A 25,004-nucleotide genomic window follows, 5' to 3' on the forward strand; every position below is an offset into this window, starting at 1 on the left:
GGTGGTGGGTGTACACCCAGGACCCCATTCCAACCTAAAGTGGCCTGGTCTCAGTTATCTGATGAAAGTTGCAAGCGAGAATTTCATCATCGCTTGCGGCTGGGATTGGCATCGTCCCCGACTCCTCCTGATGTCGAGGGTAAATGGGCGAGGTTTAGGACTGTGACTCATGCAGCTGCAATGGCTGCATTGGGTACGCGGTCCAGACCTCCCCAGACACCCTGGCTGACAGAGGAGTTGTTCAGGATGGTTGATAAAAAGCGACAGGCCCACTGTCATCGGCTACAGAATCTCACGTCAGAGAATGAGGAGGCTTACCGCAGCCTTCGCTCGGAGGTTCGGAGAGCCGTGAGGCGCTGCAAGGATGGGTGGTGGTCGCGGGTTGCTGAGGAGATGGAGTCTGCCTCAGTGGCCCGTGATCACAAATCTCTATTTAACTCCATCAAAAAAGTAACCTGCAGCGCCACACCTATTACCATCATTAGGGGAAAAAACGGTGATACAATTTCCGACCCCCAGGAACAGGTTCACAGATTTGCTGAGCATTTCTGTGAGGTCCTGGGGGAGGGAAAATCCCTCAGCCAGGAAAACATCGTGGCACAAAGTGAGGATGACCCTGCTGAGGCTGCGGTGCCTCAAATATTGGATGAAGTCACCCCCTGTGAGTGGCTGGCTGAGGTTCCATCTGCTGAGGAAGTATTGAAGGCGATCCGGAGTCTGAGACCAGGAAAGGCAGCGGGCAGAGATGATCTCCCAAGCGAAATGCTGAGGGAGGGTGGCGTTTGTGCACAGACTGCCCTATATGACATCATAACAACAGTCTGGACCACTGGACGGGTTCCGCAGGATTTGAAGGATGCCCTGGTGGTCCCCCTTTTTAAGGGGGACCGCACAGACTGTAACAACTACAGGGGCATCTCACTCCTCAGTGTGCCGGGAAAGGTCCTGGCAAGGATTATTCAGCATCGCCTTGCCAGGCACGCTGAGGAGAGGCTTGCGGAGCCCCAATGCGGTTTCAGGAAAGGGCGGTCCTGCACAGATGCCATATTTTCTGTCCGTCTGCTACAGCAGAGGTGTAGGGAATTCCAACAAGACCTACATCTCTGCTTTATTGACCTGGTCAAGGCCTATGATACCATCAGTAGGCCTGGGCTCTGGGTCGTTCTTCGTGCTTTTGGAGTACCTGACCCTCTGCTCACGATCATTAAGGACCTTCATGATGGTGAGCGGGCCCGGGTAAAACTACGTGGCCGGGAGTCAGAGCCATTCCCTGTACACCTTGGGGTGCGACAGGGATGTCCTCTGGCTCCCACATTATTTAACATCTATTTTGACCACGTAGTTCGTGAAGCCTTCAATAGCTGTACCGGGGGAATCTCCATATGGTACAGATATAATGGGAGGCTAATCGATGTCCGGGTGTGGTCAAGGGATGGCTCCCTATTGCTCAACCACGTTATGTATGCTGATGATTTGGTAATAGCTGCTCAGTCAGAGGAGGAGTTGGAGACGCTGCTGCTGAGACTGGAGCGTGCCACTAAGAGGTGGGGCCTTACCATCAGCCCCACCAAAACTAAGCACCTGCCTGGGTATTTTGTACCATCGGACAATCCACCCCCACAATCGGTGATGGGGCAGTTGTGGAGAGAGTGGAGAGTTTCCCATACCTGGGCAGTGTGCTTATGACTGGCTCCAGTTTAACAGCAGAGGTCTCACTCCGAATCAGTCGAGCGGCAATATCTTTTCATCGGTTGCGTAATGCTGTGTGGAAGCTACCTGGTCTGTCGCTCCGCACTAAGCTTCAGGTCTTCTCGGCCACGGTCATTCCCTCCCTTCTCTACGCTTGCGAAACGTGGACCCCCCTGGTGGAACATCTTCGCCGGTTAGAAACATTTAGGCTGGCCTGCCTACGATCCATCCTGGGTTTAACCAGACTGGATTGTGTGAGGAGCTCACAAATCCTTGAAAGATCTGGGCAGGGTCCCATCGGTGAGCTCCTCCGGCAGGCAAGGCTGCGATGGCTGGGTCATGTAGCCCGCATGCCCAGCCACCGCATGCCGAAACAGCTTTTGTTTGGCCGGATTGAGGGGGCTAAGCGGGCGCGGCACGGGCTAGAGAAGAGATGGAGTGATGTGGTACAGGAGGACGTGGAGCTGAGTGGACTTGCCGATGACTGGTACCAGCGGTGTCAAGATCGGCCTCTGTGGAGGAGGCTCGTGAAGGATGCTACTGGGCAGTTGGAGGCAGTCGCCCTCCAACAACAACGGAGGGCGGAGGAGCGACGCTCACAACAACGAGCGGAACGCCGGGTGGCTAAAGCACAGCAGGTTGGCACAGTAGGGGGCACAGGTGGTGCATCAGCCAGTCATCTCAGTCAGTCGACCCGTGGCACCTGGGTCTGCCCAGTGACCTCCTGCCAGCGGGCGTTCGACACTTCACGTGGCCTCACGGTGCACATAGCCTGGCACAAGCGTCGTGGTGACGTCACCGCCACTTAGTGGCGAATGGCGGTTGTTGTTGTTGTGTCTGTGTGTGTCTGTGTGTGTGTCTGTGTGTGTCTGTGTGTGTGTGTGTGTCTGTGTGTCTGTGTGTGTATCTGTGTGTGTGTCTGTGTGTGTCTGTGTGTGTGTCTGTGCGTGTGTGTCTGTGTGTGTCTGTGTGTGTGTCTGTGTGTGTGTCTGTCTGTGTGTGTCTGTGTGTGTCTGTGTGTGTCTGTGTGTGTGTGTGTCTGTGTCTGTGTGTCTGTGTGTCTGTGTGTGTCTGTGCGCGTGTGTCTGTGTGTATCTGTGCGTGTGTCTGTGTGTGTGTGTCTGTGTGTGTGTGGGGCCTTCATAGGTGCACGCTAACAGCACTTGCTCCTACAGTCTGTTAAGGCTATATGGGGGATCTTTGTATATTTGTGTCTGTGTGTGTCTGTGTGTGTCTGTGTGTGTCTGTGTGTGTGTCTGTGTGTGTGTCTCTTTGTGTGTCTGTGTGTGTGTCTGTGTGTGTGTCTGTGTGTGTCTGTGTGTGTCTCTTTGTGTGTCTGTGTGTCTGTGTGTGTGTATCTCTGTGTGTGTGTCTGTGTGTGTCTGTGTGTGTGTGTCTGTGTGTGTGTGTCTGTGTGTGTGTATCTCTGTGTGTGTCTGTGTGTGTGTATCTCTGTGTGTGTGTGTCTGTGTGTCTGTGTGTCTGTGTGTGTCTGTGTGTGTGTCTGTGTGTGTGTATCTCTGTGTGTGTGTCTTTGTGTGTCTGTGTGTCTGTGTGTGTCTGTGTGTGTGTCTGTGTGTGTGTCTGTGTGTGTGTCTGTGTCTGTGTGTGTCTGTGTGTGTGTATCTCTGTGTGTGTGTCTGTGTGTGTGTATCTCTGTGTGTGTGTCTGTGTGTCTCTGCGTGTGTCACCAGGTTGTCTACGTCACAGCGACGCTGCCCTACCTCTTCCTCGTGGTTCTGCTCATCCGAGGTGCCTCTCTTCCCGGAGCTGTCGATGGCATCGAAGCTTACCTCAGCGTCGACCTCTCACGCCTGCGTGAGCCCGCTGTAGGTTCATTCTGACACTTTTGTGGCGTTTGTGAAGACGAGTACACTGCTTTAGGAGGCACACATTGTGATCCCTTCTTCATGCAGTCCTTAACACACAGAGGGGTACACGGTCCCCTCACCCAATACCCTAAGGAGGCACAGCCTTCGGACTCAGCGTGACCTACACACAGGTCTCTTGATACCTCCAGGCTTAGCGTGACCTACACACAGGTCTCTTGATACCTAAGAAGGTACCACCTCTGGACTTAGCGTGACCTACACACAGGTCTCTTGATACCTAAGGGGGTACTTAGCGTGACCTACACACAGGTCTCTTGATACCTAAGGAGGTACCACCTCTGGACTTAGCGTGACCTACACACAGGTCTCTTGATACCTAAGGGGGTACTTAGCGTGACCTACACACAGGTCTCTTGATACCTAAGGAGGTACTTAGCGTGACCTACACACAGGTCTCTTGATACCTAAGAAGGTACTTAGCGTGACCTACACACAGCTCTCTTGATACCTAAGGGGGTACTTAGCGTGACCTACACACAGCTCTCTTGATACCTAAGGAGGCACAGCCTTCAGACTTAGCGTGACCTACACACTGGTCTCTTGATACCTAAGGAGGTACTTAGCGTGACCTACACACAGGTCTCTTGATACCTAAGAAGGTACTTAGCGTGACCTACACACAGCTCTCTTGATACCTAAGGGGGTACTTAGCGTGACCTACACACAAGTCTCTTGATACCTAAGGAGGCACAGCCTTCAGACTTAGCGTGACCTACACACTGGTCTCTTGATACCTAAGAAGGTACCACCTCTGGACTTAGCGTGACCTACACACAGGTCTCTTGATACCTAAGGAGGTACTTAGCGTGACCTACACACAGGTCTCTTGATACCTAAGGAGGTACTTAGCGTGACCTACACACAGGTCTCTTGATACCTAAGGAGGTACTTAGCGTGACCTACACACAGGTCTCTTGATACCTAAGGAGGTACTTAGCGTGACCTACACACAGGTCTCTTGATACCTAAGGAGGTACTTAGCGTGACCTACACACAGGTCTCATGATACCTAAGGAGGTACTTAGCGTGACCTACACACAGGTCTCTAGATACCTAAGGAGGTACTTAGCGTGACCTACACACAGGTCTCTTGATACCTAAGGAGGTACTTAGCGGGACCTACACACAGGTCTCTTGATACCTAAGGAGGTACTTAGCGTGACCTACACACAGGTCTCATGATACCTAAGGAGGTACTTAGTGTGACCTACACACAGGTCTCTTGATACCTAAGGAGGTACTTAGCGTGACCTACACACAGGTCTCATGATACCTAAGGAGGTACTTAGCGTGACCTACACACAGGTCTCTAGATACCTAAGGAGGTACTTAGCGGGACCTACACACAGGTCTCTTGATACCTAAGGAGGTACTTAGCGTGACCTACACACAGGTCTCATGATACCTAAGGAGGTACTTAGCGTGACCTACACACAGGTCTCTAGATACCTAAGGAGGTACTTAGCGGGACCTACACACAGGTCTCATGATACCTAAGGAGGTACTTAGCGTGACCTACACACAGGTCTCTTGATACCTAAGGAGGTACTTAGTGTGACCTACACACAGGTCTCTTGATACCTAAGGAGGTACTTAGCGTGACCTACACACAGGTCTCTTGATACCTAAGGAGGTACTTAGCGGGACCTACACACAGGTGTCTTGATACCTAAGGAGGTACTTAGCGTGACCTACACACAGGTCTCATGATACCTAAGGAGGTACTTAGTGTGACCTACACACAGGTCTCTTGATACCTAAGGAGGTACTTAGCGTGACCTACACACAGGTCTCTTGATACCTAAGGAGGTACTTAGCGTGACCTACACACAGGTCTCTTGATACCTAAGGAGGTACTTAGCGTGACCTACACACAGGTCTCGTGATACCTAAGGAGGTACAGCCTCCTATCTTGGCGGGACTCACACGTCTACCGCTATCCCAGAGTCCTCCGGCTGGGACCTAGGGGAGGCTGTCTGACCCACCGCTGGCCCGGTGGGTCCTGACCACTGGGCACTCCGCGAGCCTTAGCCCTGAGAAGGGCTGGCAGGCCGGGTCCAGGGTCCTGGCTGTCTTCAGCCCGGGCTTCGGTCTTCGTGTAGGGCGAGAACTCCCCCCCCCCGAGCTCTGCGTTGGTCACCCCTCTTATACTCGCTCGTGGCCAGGTACAACCAATCACACACTCACACGTGGAACCGTCTGATTGGTTCTCCCCAAACCGTGGCTGCGATCCACTTCACCTCGTCTGACCCCAGCCGTGACGTACCCCGAGCTAACGCTGCACTGCCCCCTTGAGACCCGGTGGCAATGGAGGCTACCGAACGGGGCGTGGTTAACACCTCTACATCACTACTGCTAGTGATACTACTACTACTGCTGCTGATAATAATTACTACTGATGCGACTGATACTACTACTGATACTACTATAAGTCGTAGTACTCCTACTGATACCACGACTACTGTTAGAGGCTACACGGGGGATCTTTATACGTGTATCTATATGTGTGACTTGCTAACAGCACTTGCCCCTACAGCCTGCTAGAGGCTACACGGTTGGCGTTTGGAACGTTTGTCTTTTTGGGGTTGGTGGTGCAGGTGTGGATCGACGCGGCCACCCAGATCTGCTACTCCTTGGGTGTCGGCTTCGGGGTCCTCATCGCCTTCGCCAGCTACAACAAACCCACCAACAACTGCTTCAGGTGACGCAGCAGGGCTGGGGAGTGAACCCAGACCCTCAGTGTCTCTGGCTTAGTGAACCCCACTGAGAGAGAGACACCCAGACCCAGGGAGTGAACCCAGACTCTCAGCGTCTCTGGCTTAGTGAACCCCACTGAGAGAGAGACACCCAGACACAGGGATTGAACCCAGACTCTCAGTGTCTCTGGCTAAGTGAACCCCACTGAGAGAGACACACCCAGACCCAGGGATTGAACCCAGACTCTCAGTGTGTCTGACTTAGTGAACCCCACTGAGAGAGAGACACCCAGACCCAGGGATTGAACCCAGACCCTCAGTGTCTCTGGCTTAGTGAACCCCACTGAGAGAGAGACACCCAGACCCAGGGAGTGAACCCAGACTCTGTGTCTCTGGCTTAGTGAACCCCACTGAGAGAGAGACACCCAGACCCAGGGATTGAACCCAGACTCTCAGCGTCTCTGGCTTAGTGAACCCCACTGAGAGAGAGACACCCAGACCCAGGGATTGAACCCAGACTCTCAGTGTCTCTGGCTTAGTGAACCCCACTGAGAGAGAGAGAGACACCCAGACACAGGGATTGAACCCAGACTCTCAGTGTCTCTGGCTAAGTGAACCCCACTGAGAGAGACACACCCAGACCCAGGGATTGAACCCAGACTCTCAGTGTGTCTGACTTAGTGAACCCCACTGAGAGAGAGACACCCAGACCCAGGGATTGAACCCAGACCCTCAGTGTCTCTGGCTTAGTGAACCCCACTGAGAGAGAGACACCCAGACCCAGGGAGTGAACCCAGACTCTGTGTCTCTGGCTTAGTGAACCCCACTGAGAGAGAGACACCCAGACCCAGGGATTGAACCCAGACTCTCAGCGTCTCTGGCTTAGTGAACCCCACTGAGAGAGAGACACCCAGACCCAGGGATTGAACCCAGACTCTCAGTGTCTCTGGCTTAGTGAACCCCACTGAGAGAGAGACACCCAGACACAGGGATTGAACCCAGACTCTCAGTGTCTCTGGCTAAGTGAACCCCACTGAGAGAGACACACCCAGACCCAGGGATTGAACCCAGACTCTCAGTGTGTCTGACTTAGTGAACCCCACTGAGAGAGAGACACCCAGACCCAGGGATTGAACCCAGACCCTCAGTGTCTCTGGCTTAGTGAACCCCACTGAGAGAGAGACACCCAGACCCAGGGAGTGAACCCAGACTCTGTGTCTCTGGCTTAGTGAACCCCACTGAGAGAGAGACACCCAGACCCAGGGATTGAACCCAGACTCTCAGCGTCTCTGGCTTAGTGAACCCCACTGAGAGAGAGACACCCAGACCCAGGGATTGAACCCAGACTCTCAGTGTCTCTGGCTTAGTGAACCCCACTGAGAGAGAGAGAGACACCCAGACCCAGGGATTGAACCCAGACTCTCAGTGTGTCTGGCTTAGTGAACCCCACTGAGAGAGAGACACCCAGACCCAGGGATTGAACCCAGACTCTCAGTGTCTCTGGCTTAGTGAACCCCACTGAGAGAGAGAGACACCCAGACCCAGGGAGTGAACCCAGACCCTCAGTGTCTCTGGCTTAGTGAACCCCACTGAGAGAGACACCCAGACCCAGGGATTGAACCCAGACCCTCAGTGTCTCTGGCTTAGTGAACCCCACTGAGAGAGACACCCAGACCCAGGGATTGAACCCAGACCCTCAGTGTCTCTGGCTTAGTGAACCCCACTGAGAGAGACACCCAGACCCAGGGATTGAACCCAGACCCTCAGTGTCTCTGGCTTAGTGAACCCCACTGAGAGAGAGACACCCAGACCCAGGGAGTGAACCCAGACTCTGTGTCTCTGGCTTAGTGAACCCCACTGAGAGAGAGACACCCAGACCCAGGGATTGAACCCAGACTCTCAGTGTCTCTGGCTTAGTGAACCCCACTGAGAGAGAGAGACACCCAGACCCAGGGATTGAACCCAGACTCTCAGTGTGTCTGGCTTAGTGAACCCCACTGAGAGACACCCAGACCCAGGGATTGAACCCAGACCCTCAGTGTATCTGGCTTAGTGAACCCCACTGAGAGAGAGAGACACCCAGACCCAGGGAGTGAACCCAGACTCTGTGTCTCTGGCTTAGTGAACCCCACTGAGAGAGAGACACCCAGACCCAGGGATTGAACCCAGACTCTCAGTGTCTCTGGCTTAGTGAACCCCACTGAGAGAGAGAGACACCCAGACCCAGGGAGTGAACCCAGACCCTCAGTGTCTCTGGCTTAGTGAACCCCACTGAGAGAGACACCCAGACCCAGGGATTGAACCCAGACCCTCAGTGTCTCTGGCTTAGTGAACCCCACTGAGAGAGAGACACCCAGACCCAGGGAGTGAACCCAGACTCTGTGTCTCTGGCTTAGTGAACCCCACTGAGAGAGAGACACCCAGACCCAGGGATTGAACCCAGACTCTCAGCGTCTCTGGCTTAGTGAACCCCACTGAGAGAGAGACACCCAGACCCAGGGATTGAACCCAGACTCTCAGTGTCTCTGGCTTAGTGAACCCCACTGAGAGAGAGAGACACCCAGACCCAGGGATTGAACCCAGACTCTCAGTGTCTCTGGCTTAGTGAACCCCACTGAGAGACACCCAGACCCAGGGATTGAACCCAGACCCTCAGTGTCTCTGGCTTAGTGAACCCCACTGAGAGAGACACCCAGACCCAGGGATTGAACCCAGACCCTCAGTGTCTCTGGCTTAGTGAACCTCACTGAGAGAGACACCCAGACCCAGGGATTGAACCCAGACTCTCAGCGTCTCTGGCTTAGTGAACCCCACTGAGAGAGAGACACCCAGACCCAGGGATTGAACCCAGACTCTCAGTGTCTCTGGCTTAGTGAACCCCACTGAGAGAGAGACACCCAGACCCAGGGATTGAACCCAGACCCTCAGTGTCTCTGGCTTAGTGAACCCCACTGAGAGAGAGAGACACCCAGACCCAGGGATTGAACCCAGACGCTCAGTGTCTCTGGCTTAGTGAACCCCACTGAGAGACACCCAGACCCAGGGATTGAACCCAGACCCTCAGTGTCTCACCAGTGGTTAGCGCGACGCTGCGCTATGAACCCGGCGACCCGAGTTCGATTCCCGCTCACGTCCAACACCGGTGGTGACGATTATCTAAACTGGGCCTCCCCTAGGTCAACTCAGCCTCAAATGAGTACCTGGTGTAGCGGTGGTTGTGCAGTAAACATCGCCACTAGAGAGACAAAAGCGGCCGGGCGCGGTGCTGGTAACCCACCCCCTCGTGTGCCGAGTCGGCCTTCATAGGGGCTGCTAGAGGCTACACGAGGGACCTTTGTCTGTGTCTAACTAACTAACAACACTTGCCCCTACCGCCTGTTAGAGGCTACATGGGGGATCTTTGTGTCTAACTAACAACAACACTTGCCCCATCAGTCTATTAGAGGCTACCTGGAGGATCTTTGTCTGTGTCTAACTAACAACACTTGCCCATACAGCCTGTTAGAGACGACCTAGGGGATCTTTGTCTGTGTCTAACTAACAACACTTGCCCATACAGCCTGTTAGAGACTACCTGGAGGATCTTTGTCTGTGTCTAACTAACAACACTTGCCCCTACAGTCTGTTAGAGGCTACCTGGGGGATCTTTGTCTGTGTCTAATTAACTAACGACACTTGCCCCTACAGCCTGTTAGAGACTACCTGGAGGATCTTTGTCTGTGTCTAACTAACTAACAACACTTGGCCCTACAGCCTGTTAGAGACTACCTGGGGGATCTTTGTCTGTGTCTAACTAACTAACAACACTTTCCCCTACAGCCTGTTAGAGGCTACCTGGGGGATCTTTGTCTGTGTCTAACTAACTAACAACACTTGCCCCTACAGCCTGTTAGAGGCTACCTGGGGGATCTTTGTCTGTGTCTAACTAACAACACTTGCCCCTACTGCCTGTCCGAGGCTACGTCGGGGAACTTTGTCTGTGTCTAACTAACTAACAACACTTGCCCCTACAGCCTGTTAGAGACTACCTGGGGGAACTTTGTCTGTGTCTAACTAACAACACTTGCCCCTACCGCCTGTTCGAGGCTACCTGGGGGAACTTTGTCTGTGTGTCTATAATCCTCGCGTCGTGCTACGCCTCGAAACGTCGGGCAAACGCGAGGCATCCCACACTCGACCCCCTCCCCCCTTGCACTGCGTCCATGGCATGCGTGGTGTCACGTGTGGTGGCACGTGGTGTCACGTGTGGTGGCACGTGGTATCACGTGTGGTGGCACGTGGTGTCAAGTGTTGTGGCACGTGGTGTCACATGTGGTGGCACGTGGTGTCACGTGTGGTGGCACGTGGTGTCACGTGTGGTGGCACGTGGTGTCACGTGTTGTGGCACGTGGTGTTACGTGTGGTGGCACCTGGTGTCACGTGTGGTGACACGTGGTGTCACGTGTGGTGGCACGTGGTGTCACGTGTGGTGGCACGTGGTGTCACGTGTTGTGGCACGTGGTGTCACGTGTGGTGGCATGCGTGGTGTCACGTGTGGTGGCACCTGGTGTCACGTGGTGTGGCACCTGGTGTCACGTGTGGTGGCACGTGGTGTCACGTGTGGTGGCACGTGTGGTGGCATGCGTGGTGTCACGTGTGGTGTGTCACGTGTGATGTGTCACGTGTGGTGTGTCACGTGGCAGGGACACGATGATCACGAGCTGCATCAACTGCGTGACGTGGTGTGTCACGTGTGGTGTGTCACGTGTGGTGTGTCACGTGACAGGGATGCTATGATCACGAGCTGCATCAACTGCGTGACGTGGTGTGTCACGTGTGGTGTCACGTGTGGTGTGTCACGTGACAGGGATGCTATGATCACGGGCTGCATCAACTGCGTGACGTGGTGTGTCACGTGTGGTGTGTCACGTGTGGTGTGTCACGTGACAGGGATGCTATGATCACGAGCTGCATCAACTGCGTGACGTGGTGTGTCACGTGTGGTGTGTCACGTGACAGGGATGCTATGATCACGAGCTGCATCAACTGCGTGACGTGATGTGTCACGTGTGGTGTGTCACGTGTGGTGTGTCACGTGACAGGGATGCTATGATCACGAGCTGCATCAACTGTGTGACGAGCTTCTTCTGCGGCTTCGTCGTCTTCTCCGTGCTGGGCTACATGGCCCAGCGCCACGGGGTGCCCCTGCACAAAGTCGCCACCGACGGTCGGTCCCTCGCTCATTATCATACGCGCATACATTAGCATAAATTATAGCCGGTGGGAGGGGGGGCGAGAATAAATTATAATGATGTTCGTGCTCATTATCATACGCGCATACATTAGCATAAATTATAGCCGGTTGGGGCGGGGGGGGGCGAGAAAAAATTATACCGATGTTCGTGCTCATTATCATACGCGCATACATTAGCATAAATTATAGCCGGTGGGGGGGGGGCGAGAATAAATTATAACGATGTTCGTGCTCATTATCATGCGCGCACACATTAGCATAAATTATAGCCGGTGGGGGTGGGGGGGCGAGAATAAATTATACCGATGTTTGTGCTCATTATCATACGCGCAGACATTAGCATAAATTACTGCGGTCCGAGTGTGGTTGTTGTTGTTGTGTAGTTGTTGTTGTTGTGTGGTTGTTGTTGTTGTGTGGTTGTTGTTGTGTGGTTGTTGTTGTTGTTGTGTGGTTGTTGTTGTTGTGTGGTTGTTGTTGTTGTGTGGTTGTTGTTGTTGTGTGGTTGTAGTTGTGTTGTTGTAGTGTGGTTGTTGTTGTTGTTTAGTTGTTGTTGTTTGGTTGTTGTTGTGTTGTTGTGTAGTTGTTGTTGTTGTGTGGTTGTAGTTGTGTTGTTGTAGTGTGGTTGTTGTTGTTGTGTAGTTGTTGTTGTGTAGTTGTTGTGTTGTTGTGTTGTTGTTGTGTTGTTGTTGTGTAGTTGTTGTTGTGTAGTTGTTGTTGTTGTTGTGTAGTTGTTGTGTTGTTATGTAGTTGTTGTTGTGTGGTTGTTGTTGTTGTGTAGTTGTTGTGTTGTTGTTGCGTTGTTGTTGTGTGGTTGTTGTTGTGTGGTTGTTGTTGTGTGGTTGTTGTTGTGTAGTTGTTGTGTAGTTGTTGTTGTGTAGTTGTTGTTGTTGTGTGGTTGTTGTTGTTGTTGTGTAGTTGTTGTGTGGTTGTTGTTGTTGTTGTTGTGGTTGTTGTGGTTGTAGTTGTTGTGTAGTTGTTGTTGTCTTGTTGTTGTTGTGTGGTTGTTGTTGTTGTTGTGGTTGTGGTTGTTGTTGTGTAGTTGTTGTTGTGTTGTTGTTGTGGTTGTAGTTGTTGTTGTTGTGTTGGCTGTCCCAGGTGCTGGCCTGGTGTTTGTGATCTACCCCGAAGCTATCGCCACCCTGCCCATCGCTCCAGCCTGGTCACTCCTCTTCTTCATCATGCTCCTCGCCCTGGGATTAGACAGCGCGGTGAGAACAACTCACCAATTACTCACCAACTACTCACCAACTACTACTCACCAACTACTCACCACTCCTCTTCTTCATCATGCTCCTCGCCCTGGGATTAGACAGCGCGGTGAGAACAACTCACCAATTACTCACCAACTACTCACCAACTACTACTCACCAACTACTCACCACTCCTCTTCTTCATCATGCTCCTCGCCCTGGGATTAGACAGCGCGGTGAGAACAACTCACCAATTACTCACCAACTACTCACCAACTACTACTCACCAACTACTCACCACTCCTCTTCTTCATCATGCTCCTCGCCCTGGGATTAGACAGCACGGTGAGAACAACTCACCAATTACTCACCAATTACTCACCAATTACTCACCAACTACTCACCACTCCTCTTCTTCATCATGCTCCTCGCCCTGGGATTAGACAGCGCGGTGAGAATTACTACAACTCACCACCTACTACTCACCAATTACTACTCACCACCTACTACTCACCAATTACTACTCACCACCTACTACTCACCAATTACTACTCACCACCTACTACTCACCACTCCTCTTCTTCATCATGCTCCTCGCCCTGGGATTAGACAGCGTGGTGAGAATTACTACTACTCACCACTTACTCACCAACTACTCACCACCTACTACTCACCAATTACTACTCACCACCTACTACTACTACTCACCAACTACTCACCTACTACTCACCACCAACTACTCACCACTCCTCTTCTTCATCATGCTCCTCGCCCTGGGATTAGACAGTGCGGTGAGAACTACTACTCACCACTTACTACTCACCACCTACTACTCACCAACTACTCACCACTCCTCTTCTTCATCATGCTCCTCGCCCTGGGATTAGACAGTGCGGTGAGAACTACTACTCACCACTTACTACTCACCACCTACTACTCACCTACTACTCACCACTCCTCTTCTTCATCATGCTCCTCGCCCTGGGATTAGACAGCGCGGTGAGAACTACTACTCACCACTTACTACTCACCACCTACTACAACTCACCACCTACTACTCACCAATTACTACTCTCCACCTACTACTCACCAATTACTACTCACCACCTACTACTCACCACCTACTACTCACCACTCCTCTTCTTCATCATGCTCCTCGCCCTGGGATTAGACAGCGCGGTGAGAATTACTACTCACCAATTACTCACCAATTACTACTCACCACCTACTACTCACCAATTACTACTCACCACCTACTACTCACCACCTACTACTCACCACTTACTACTCACCACCTACTACTCACCAATTACTACTCACCACCTACTACTCACCAACTACTACTCACCACTCTTCTTCATCATGCTCCTCGCCCTGGGATTAGACAGCGCGGTGAGAACTACTACTCACCACTTACTCACCACTTACTCACCAATTACTCACCAATTACTCACCACTTACTCACCAACTACTCACCAACTACTCACCACCTACTACTACTACTCACCACTTACTCACCAACTACTCACCAACTACTCACCACCAACTACTCACCACCTACTACTCACCACTCCTCTTCTTCATCATGCTCCTCGCCCTGGGATTAGACAGCGCGGTGAGAACTACTACAACTCACCACCTACTACTCACCAATTACTCACCAACTACTCACCACCTACTACTCACCACTCCTCTTCTTCATCATGCTCCTCGCCCTGGGATTAGACAGCGTGGTGAGAACTACTACTCACCACCTACTACTCACCTACTACTCACTCCTCTTCTTCATCATGCTCCTCGCCCTGGGATTAGACAGTGCGGTGAGAATTACTACTACTCACCACCTACTACTCACCACCTACTACTCACCACCTACTACTCACCACCTACTACTCACCACCTGCTACTCACCACTCCTCTTCTTCATCATGCTCCTCGCCCTGGGATTAGACAGCGCGGTGAGAACAATTACTCACCAATTACTCACCAATTACTCACCAATTACTCACCAACTACTCACCAATTACTCACCAACTACTCACCAACTACTCACCACTTACTCACCAACTACTCACCAACTACTCACCAATTACTACTCACCACTTACTCACCAACTACTCACCAACTACTCACCACCAACTACTCACCACCTACTACTCACCACTCCTCTTCTTCATCATGCTCCTCGCCCTGGGATTAGACAGCGCGGTGAGAACAACTACTCACCAATTACTACTCACCAATTACTCACCAATTACTACTCACCAATTACTCACCTCTTACTACTCACCACCTACTACTCACCAACTACTACTCACCACTCTTCTTCATCATGCTACTCGCCCTGGGATTAGACAGCGCGGTGAGAACTACTACTCACCAATTACTACTCACCAATTACTCACCAATTACTACTCACCACTTACTACTCACCAATTACTCACCACTTACTACTCACCACTTACTACTCACCACTTCCTACTCACCACTTACTACTACTACTCACCAACTACTCACCACCTACTACTCACCACCTACTACTCACCACTCCTCTTCTTCATCATGCTCCTCGCCCTGGGATTAGACAGCACAGTGAGAACTACTACTCACCAATTACTCACCAATTACTCACCAACTACTCACCAACTACTCACCACTTACTCACCAACTACTCACCAACTACTCACCACCAACTACTCACCACCTACTACTCACCATTCCTCTTCTTCATCATGCTCCTCGTCTTGGGATTAGATAGCGCAATGAGAACAATTACTCACCAATTGCTACTCACCAATTACTCACCAATTACTACTCACCAATTGCTACTCACCAATTACTCACCAATTACTACTCACCAATTACTACTCACCAATTACTACTCACCACTTACTACTCACCACCTACTCACCAATTACTCACCAATTACTACTCATCAATTACTTCTACTCACCAATTACTCACCAATTACTACTCACCACTTACTACTCACCAATTACACTCACCACTTACTACTCACCACCTACTACTCACCACCTACTACTCACCACCTACTACTCACCACCTACTCACCACCTACTACTACTACTCACCACCTACTACTCACCACCTACTACTCACCAACTACTCACCACCTACTCACCACCTACTACTCACCACCTACTACTCACCACCTACTGCTCACCACCTACTACTCACCACCTACTCCTCGCCACCTACTCACCACCTACTCACCACCTACTACTCACCACCTACTACTCACCACCTACTCCTCACCCCCCCAGATGGGAGGGTTGGAGGCGGTGCTCACCACCTACTACTCACCACCTACTCACCAACTACTCACCACCTACTACTCACCACCTACTGCTCACCATCTACTACTCACCACCTACTACTTACCTACTACTACTCACCACCTACTACTCACCACCTACTCCTCGCCACCTACTCACCACCTACTACTACTACTAACCACCTACTACTCACCACCTACTACTCACCACCTACTGCTCACCACCTACTACTCACCACCTACTCCTCACCCCCTATTACTCACCACCTACTCACCACCTACTACTCACCACCTACTACTCACCACCTACTCACCACCTACTACTCACCACCTACTACTCACCACCTACTCACCACCTACTACTCACCACCTACTACTCACCACCTACTCCTCACCCCCCCCAGATTGGAGGGTTGGAGGCGGTGCTCACCACCTACTACTCACCACCTACTACTACTACTCACCACCTACTACTCACCACCTACTACTCACCATCTACTACTCACCACCTACTCACCACCTACTACTCACCACCTACTACTCACCACCTACTGCTCACCACCTACTCCTCGCCACCTACTCACCACCTACTCACCACCTACTACTCACCACCTACTACTCACCACCTACTCCTCACCCCCCCAGATGGGAGGGTTAGAGGCGGTGCTCACCACCTACTACTCACCACCTACTCACCAACTACTCACCACCTACTACTCACCACCTACTGCTCACCACCTACTACTCACCACCTACTACTTACCTACTACTACTCACCACCTACTACTCACCACCTACTCCTCGCCACCTACTCACCACCTACTACTACTACTCACCACCTACTACTCACCACCTACTACTCACCACCTACTACTCACCACCTACTCACCACCTACTACTCACCACCTACTACTAACCACCTACTACTCACCACCTACTACTCACCACCTACTCACCACCTACTACTCACCACCTACTACTCACCACCTACTACTCACCACCTACTCACCAATTACTCACCAATTACTACTCACCAATTACTTCTACTCACCAATTACTACTCACCACTTACTACTCACCAATTACACTCACCACTTACTACTCACCAACTACTACTCACCAACTACTACTCACCACCTACTACTCACCAACTACTCACCACCTACTACTCACCACCTACTACTTACCTACTACTACTCACCACCTACTCCTCGCCACCTACTCACCACCTACTACTACTACTCACCACCTACTACTCACCACCTACTACTCACCACCTACTGCTCACCACCTACTACTCACCACCTACTGCTCACCACCTACTACTCACCACCTACTACTCACCACCTACTGCTCACCACCTACTACTCACCACCTACTACTCACCACCTACTACTCACCACCTACTACTCACCACCTACTACTCACCACCTACTCCTCACCCCCCCCAGATGGAAGGGTTGGAGGCGGTGCTCACCACCTACTACTCACCACTTACTACTCACCACCTACTACTCACCACCTACTACTCACCACCTACTGCTCACCACCTACTCACCACCTACTCACCTACTACTCACCACCTACTACTCACCACCTACTGCTCACCACCAAATACTCACCACCTACTCCTCACCACCTACTCACCACCTACTACTCACCACCTACTACTCACCACCTACTGCTCACCACCAAATACTCACCACCTACTACTCACCACCTACTCACCACCTACTACTCACCACCTACTACTCACCACCTACTGCTCACCACCAAATACTCACCACCTACTCCTCACCACCTACTCACCACCTACTACTCACCACCTACTCACCACCTACTGCTCACCACCTACTACTCACCACCTACTACTCACCACCTACTCACCACCTACTACTCACCACTTACTACTCACCACCTACTACTCACCACCTACTACTCACCACCTACTACTCACCACCTACTCACCACCTACTACTCACCACCTACTACTCACCCCCCCAGATGGGAGGGTTGGAGGCGGTGCTCACCACCTACTACTCACCACCTACTCACCACCTACTCACCACCTACTACTCACCACCTACTCACCACCTACTCCTCACCCCCCCCAGATGGGAGGGTTGGAGGCGGTGCTCACCACCTACTACTCACCACCTACTCCTCACCACCTACTCACCAACTACTCACCACCTACTCCTCACCACCTACTCACCACCTACTCACCACCTACTGCTCACCACCTACTACTCACCACCTACTACTCACCACCTACTACTCACCACCTACTCCTCACCCCCCCAGATGGGAGGGTTGGAGGCGGTGCTCACCACCTACTACTCACCACCTACTCACCACCTACTCACCACCTACTACTCACCACCTACTACTCACCACCTACTCCTCACCCCCCCAGATGGGAGGGTTGGAGGCGGTGCTCACCACCTACTACTCACCACCTACTCACCACCTACTACTCACCACCTACTACTCACCACCTACTCACCACCTACTCCTCACCCCCCCAGATGGGAGGGTTGGAGGCGGTGCTCACCACCTACTACTCACCACCTACTACTCACCACCTACTGCTCACCACCTACTACTCACCACCTACTACTCACCACCTACTACTCACCACCTACTACTCACCACCACCTACTCACCACCTACTACTCACCACCCCCCCAGATGGGAGGGTTGGAGGCGGTGCTCACCACCTACTACTCACCACCTACTACTCACCACCTACTACTCACCACCTACTCACCACCTACTACTCACCACCTACTACTCACCACCTACTACTCACCACCTACTCCTCACCCCCCCAGATGGGAGGGTTGGAGGCGGTGCTCACCACCTACTACTCACCACCTACTACTCACCACCTACTACTCACCACCTACTCCTCACCCCCCCCAGATGGGAGGGTTGGAGGCGGTGCTCACCACCTACTACTCACCACCTACTACTCACCACCTACTCACCTACTACTCACCACCTACTCCTCACCCCCCCAGATGGGAGGGTTGGAGGCGGTGCTCACCACCTACTACTCACCACCTACTACTCACCACCTACTCACCTACTACTCACCACCTACTACTCACCACCTACTCCTCACCCCCCCAGATGGGAGGGTTGGAGGCGGTGCTCACCACCTACTACTCACCACCTACTACTCACCACCTACTACTCACCACCTACTACTCACCACCTACTCCTCACCCCCCCAGATGGGAGGGTTGGAGGCGGTGCTCACCACCTACTACTCACCACCTACTACTCACCACCTACTCACCACCTACTACTCACCACCTACTACTCACCACCTACTCCTCACCCCCCCAGATGGGAGGGTTGGAGGCGGTGCTCACCACCTACTACTCACCACCTACTCACCACCTACTCACCACCTACTCACCTACTACTCACCACCTACTACTCACCACCTACTCACCACCTACTACTCACCACCTACTCCTCACCCCCCCAGATGGGAGGGTTGGAGGCGGTGCTCACCGGCCTCTCTGATGAGTTCCCGGTGCTGCGTCGACGCCGGAAACTTTTCACTCTCCTCCTGGTGACGATCGACTTCAGTGTCGCCCTCTTCTCCATCACCAAGGTTATTCATTCATTCATTCACTCACTCACTCATCCACTCACTCATTCATTCACTCACTCACTCACTCATTCACTCTCCTCCTGGTGACGATCGACTTCAGTGTCGCCCTCTTCTCCATTACCAAGGTTATTCATTAATTCACTCATTCATTCACTCATTCATTCATTCATTCATTCACTCATTCACTCACTCGTTCACTCATTCATTCATCCACTCACTCATTCATTCATTCACTCATTCATTCACTCTCCTCCTGTTGACGATCGACTTCAGTGTCGCCCTCTTCTCCATTACCAAGGTTATTCATTCATTCACTCACTCACTCATTCACTTCATCACTCATTCACTCATTCATTCACTCATTCATTCACTCACTCACTCATTCATTCACTCTCCTCCTGGTGACGATCGACTTCAGTGTCGCCCTCTTCTCCATTACCAAGGTTATTCATTCACTCACTCGTTCATTCACTCATTCATTCACTTACTCACTCATTCATTCACTCATTCATTCACTCATTCATTCACTCACTCCTTCACGCACTCCTTCACTCATTCACTCCTTCATTCATTCACTCATTCATTCACTCACTCATTCACTCATTCACTCACTCATTCACTTACTCACTCATTCACTCATTCATTCACTCGTTCATTCACTTGTTCATTCACTCAATCATTCACTCATTCATTCACTCACTCATTCACTTATGCATTCACTCATTCGTTCACTCATTCACTCACTCATTCACTCACTCATTCACTCATTCATTCACTCATTCATTCACTCATTCACTCACTCATTCACTCATTCATTCACTTACTCATTCATTCACTCGTTCATTCACTCACGCATTCACTCGTTCACTCATTCATTCACTCATTCATTCACTCATTCATTCACTCATTCGTTCACTCATTCATTCACTCACTCATTCACTCATTCACTCACTCATTCACTCACTCATTCACTCACTCATTCATTCACTCACTCACTCATTCACTCACTCATTCATTTACTCACTCACTCTTCACTCACTAACTCATTCATTCACTCATTCACTCACTCGTCACTCACTCTTCACTCATTCACGCATTCATTCACTCACTCATTCACTCATTCACTTCATCACTCATTCACTCACTCATTCACTCACTCGTTCACTCATTCATTCATCCACTCACTCATTCATTCACTCATTCACTCACTCATTCACTCGACTAATTCACTCATTCATTCACTCATTCATTCACTCATTCACTCACTCATTCACTCACTCATTCATTCACTCATTCATTCACTAATTTATTCAGTCATTCGTTCACTCATTCGTTCACTCACTCACTCTTCACTCACTCATTCATTCACTCATTCATGCACTCATTCATTCACTCATTCATTCCCTCGCTCATTCACTCACTCATTCACTCACTCATTAATTCACTCATTCACTCACTCATTCATTCACTCATTCATTCACTCACTCATTCGCTCACTCATTCATTCACTTACTAACTCATTCATTCACTCACTCATTCACTCACTCACTCATTCACTCACGCTTCACTCATTCATTCACGCACTCATTCACTCACTCATTCATTCACTCGTTCACTCACTCATTCACTCATTCATTCATTCATTGACTCATTCATTGACTCATTCATTGACTCATTCACTCTTTCATTCACTCACTCATTCACTCACTCATTCACTCATTCACTCAATCATTCATTCACTCATTCATTCACTCACTCATTCACTCATTCACTCACTCATTCACTCATTCACTCACTAACTCATTCATTCACTCATTCACTCGTCACTCACTCTTCACTCATTCACTCACTCACTCATTCACTCATTCACTCACTCATTCACTCAATCATTCATTCACTTACTCATTCACTCACTCATTCATTCACTCGTCACTCACTCTTCACTCATTCACTCATTCACTCATTCATTCATTCATTCCCTCATTCATTCACTTCGTCACTCACTCATTCACTCACTCACTCATTCACTCACTCATTCACTCAGTCATTCATTCATTCACTCATTCACTCACTCATTCACTCACTCTTCACTAACTCATTCATTCACTCATTCACTCACTCATTCACTCGTCACTCACTCATTCACTCGTCACTCACTCTTCACTCATTCACTCACTCATTCACTCATTCCCTCATTCATTCACTTCATCACTCATTCATTTACTCACTCATTCATTCACTCATTCATTCTCTCACTCATTCACTCACTCATTAACTCACTCATTCACTCACTCATTCACTAATTCACTCACTCATTCACTCATTCACTCACTCATTCACTCATTCAATCACTCATTCATTCACTCATTCATTCACTCACTCTTCACTTACTCATTCATTCACTCATTCACTCACTCATTCACTCATTCATTCACTCATTCACTCATTCATTCACTCACTCATTCACCCACTCATTCATTCACTCATTCATTCACTCATTCGCTCATCCATTAATTCACTCATTCATTCACTCATTTATTCACTCATTCATTCACTCATTCACTCACGCTTCACTCACTCATTCACTCGCTCATTCACGCACTCATTCATTCACTCATTCACTCACTCATTCACTCACTCATTCACTCATTCATTCACTCATTCAATTACTCACTCATTCATTCACTCATTCATTCACTCACTCATTCGCTCACTCATTCATTCATTCACTCACGCTTCACTCACTCATTCATTCACTCATTCATTCACGCACTCACTCATTCACTCACTCATTCACTCACTCATTCACTCATTCACTCACTCATTCACTCACTCATTCACTCACTCATTCACTAATTCACTCACTCATTCACTCATTCATTCACCCATTCACTCATTCATTCACTCACTCATTCACCCATTCATTCACTCACTCATTCATTCACTCATTCATTCACTCATTCACTCACTCATTCACTCACTCATTCATTCACTAAACCATTCATTCACTCATTCATTCACTCAACCATTCATTCACTCATTCATTCATTTATTCACTCATTCATTCACTCATTCATTCACTCACTCATTCACTCACGCTTCACTCATTCATTCACTCGCTCATTCACGCACTCATTCATTCACGCACTCATTCATTCACTCATTCACTCACTCATTCACTCACTCATTCACTCACTCATTCACTCACTCATTCATTCACTCACTCATTCACTCACTCACTCATTCATTCACTCACGCTTCGCTCACTCATTCATTCACTCATTCATTCACGCACTCATTCATTCACTCATTCACTCACTCACTCTTCACTCACTAACTCATTCACTCACTCATTCACTCGTCACTCACTCTTCACTCATTCATTCACTCACTCACTCATTCATTCATTCACTCATTTATTCACTAATTCACTCACTCATTCACTCATTCATTCACTCATTCACTCACTCATTCATTCACTCACTCATTCATTCACTCATTCACTCACTCGTTCACTCACTCGTTCACTCACTCATTCACTCCTTCATTCACTCATCCATTCATTCACTCATTCACTCATTCATTAACTCACTCATTCGCTCACGCTTCACTCACTCATTCACTCACTCATTCACTCACTCATTCACTCACTCAGTAACTCATTCATTCACTCATTCGCTCATTCACTCATTCATTCACTCATTCACTCACTCATTCACTCACTCATTCATTCACTCACTCATTCACTCACTCACTCACTCATTCACTCACTCATTCATTCACTCATTCATTCACTCACTCACTCTTCACTCATTCACTCACTCATTCACTCTCTCACTCATTCATTCACTCGCTCATTCACTCGCTCATTCACTCATTCACTCACTCATTCACTAATTCACTCACTCATTCACTCATTCACTCATTCACTCATTCACTCACTCACTCACTCATTCACTCATTTACTCACTCATTCATTCATTCACTCACTCATTCATTCACTCATTCACTCATTTACTCACTCATTCACTCATTCACTCACTCACTCATTCATTCACTCACTCATTCACTCGTTCACTCGTTCACTAATTCATTCACTCATTCACTCACCCATTCATTCACTCACTCACTCATTCACTCACTCATTCACTCACTCACCCACTCACTCATTCACTCACTCACTCACCCACTCACTCATTCACTCATTCACTCACTCACTCACCCACTCACTCATTCGCTCACTCACCCACCCACTCACCCACCCACTCACATACTCACCCACTCACTCACCCACTCACCCACTCAGCCACTCACTCACCTACTCACTCACCCACTCACCCACCCACTCACGCACTCACTCACACACTCACCCACTCACTCACACACTCACACACTCACCCACTCAATCACCCACTCACCCACCCACTCACTCACCCACTCACCCACCCACCCACTCACCTGCTCAGCCACTCACCTACTGCCCCACCCTCGGCAGGAGGCACTTGCAAGGCCTGCGCCTCTATCTCGTCCTCACCTGCCCCCCCGTGACCCCCGTGACCCCCCCGTGACCCCCCTGTGACCCCAGGGAGGCATCTACGTGGTGACGCTGCTTGACCACTACGCTGCTGGTACGGCCATCTTGTTTGGGGTGTTGATGGAGGCGGTGGGTGTGGCCTGGTTCTATGGTAACAACAACAACATCAACAACATCAACATTAACAACAATAACAACATCAACATCACCATCAACATCACCTTCACCATCAACATCACCTTCACCTTCACCACCATCAACAACACCATCATCAACACCATCTTCATCAACATCAACACCATCATCACCACCATCATCAACATCATCAATATTACCATCATCAAGATCAACATCACCATCATCACCATCAACATCATCAACATCACCATCATCATCAACATCAACATCATCAACATCACCTTCACTATTACCATCAACATCATCACCATCAACATCATCATCACCTTCAACATCACCATCAACATCACCTTCAACATCAACATCATCACCATCACCATCAACACCATCGACACCATCAACATCACCATCATCACCATCATCATCACCACCATCAACATCACCATCAACATCACCATCAACATCAACATCACCATCACCACCAACATCACCTTCAACATCAGCACGATCACCACCATCACCATCATCACCATCATCACCATCAACATCACCACCACCATCACCACCATCACCACCATCACCATCAACATCACCATCACCACCATCACCACCATCACCACCATCGCCATCACCACCATCACCATCACCACCATCACCATCACCACCACCACCATCATCACCATCACCATCACCACCATCACCATCACCA

General features: G+C 50.0%; 1 protein-coding gene across 1 annotated transcript in view; it reads left to right on the plus strand.

Moving 5' to 3' along the window:
* Positions 1-25,004, plus strand: part of LOC116957015 (sodium-dependent noradrenaline transporter-like) — a 122,351-nt gene that overhangs the window by 21,313 nt on the left and 76,034 nt on the right. Inside the window, exons 5-10 of the mRNA XM_076055101.1 lie at positions 3,384-3,518; positions 6,179-6,282; positions 11,359-11,483; positions 12,606-12,718; positions 19,495-19,623; positions 24,209-24,308. Coding sequence (XP_075911216.1) covers positions 3,384-3,518; positions 6,179-6,282; positions 11,359-11,483; positions 12,606-12,718; positions 19,495-19,623; positions 24,209-24,308 — 706 coding nt within the window. The remainder of the gene's footprint in view (positions 1-3,383; positions 3,519-6,178; positions 6,283-11,358; positions 11,484-12,605; positions 12,719-19,494; positions 19,624-24,208; positions 24,309-25,004) is intronic.

The sequence above is a fragment of the Petromyzon marinus genome, chromosome 69 (assembly GCF_048934315.1).
Source record: "Petromyzon marinus isolate PM22_M1 ecotype Great Lakes invasive population chromosome 69, UKy_Petmar_22M1.pri1.0, whole genome shotgun sequence".
In the NCBI taxonomy this organism is placed as follows: Eukaryota; Metazoa; Chordata; class Hyperoartia; order Petromyzontiformes; family Petromyzontidae; genus Petromyzon; species Petromyzon marinus.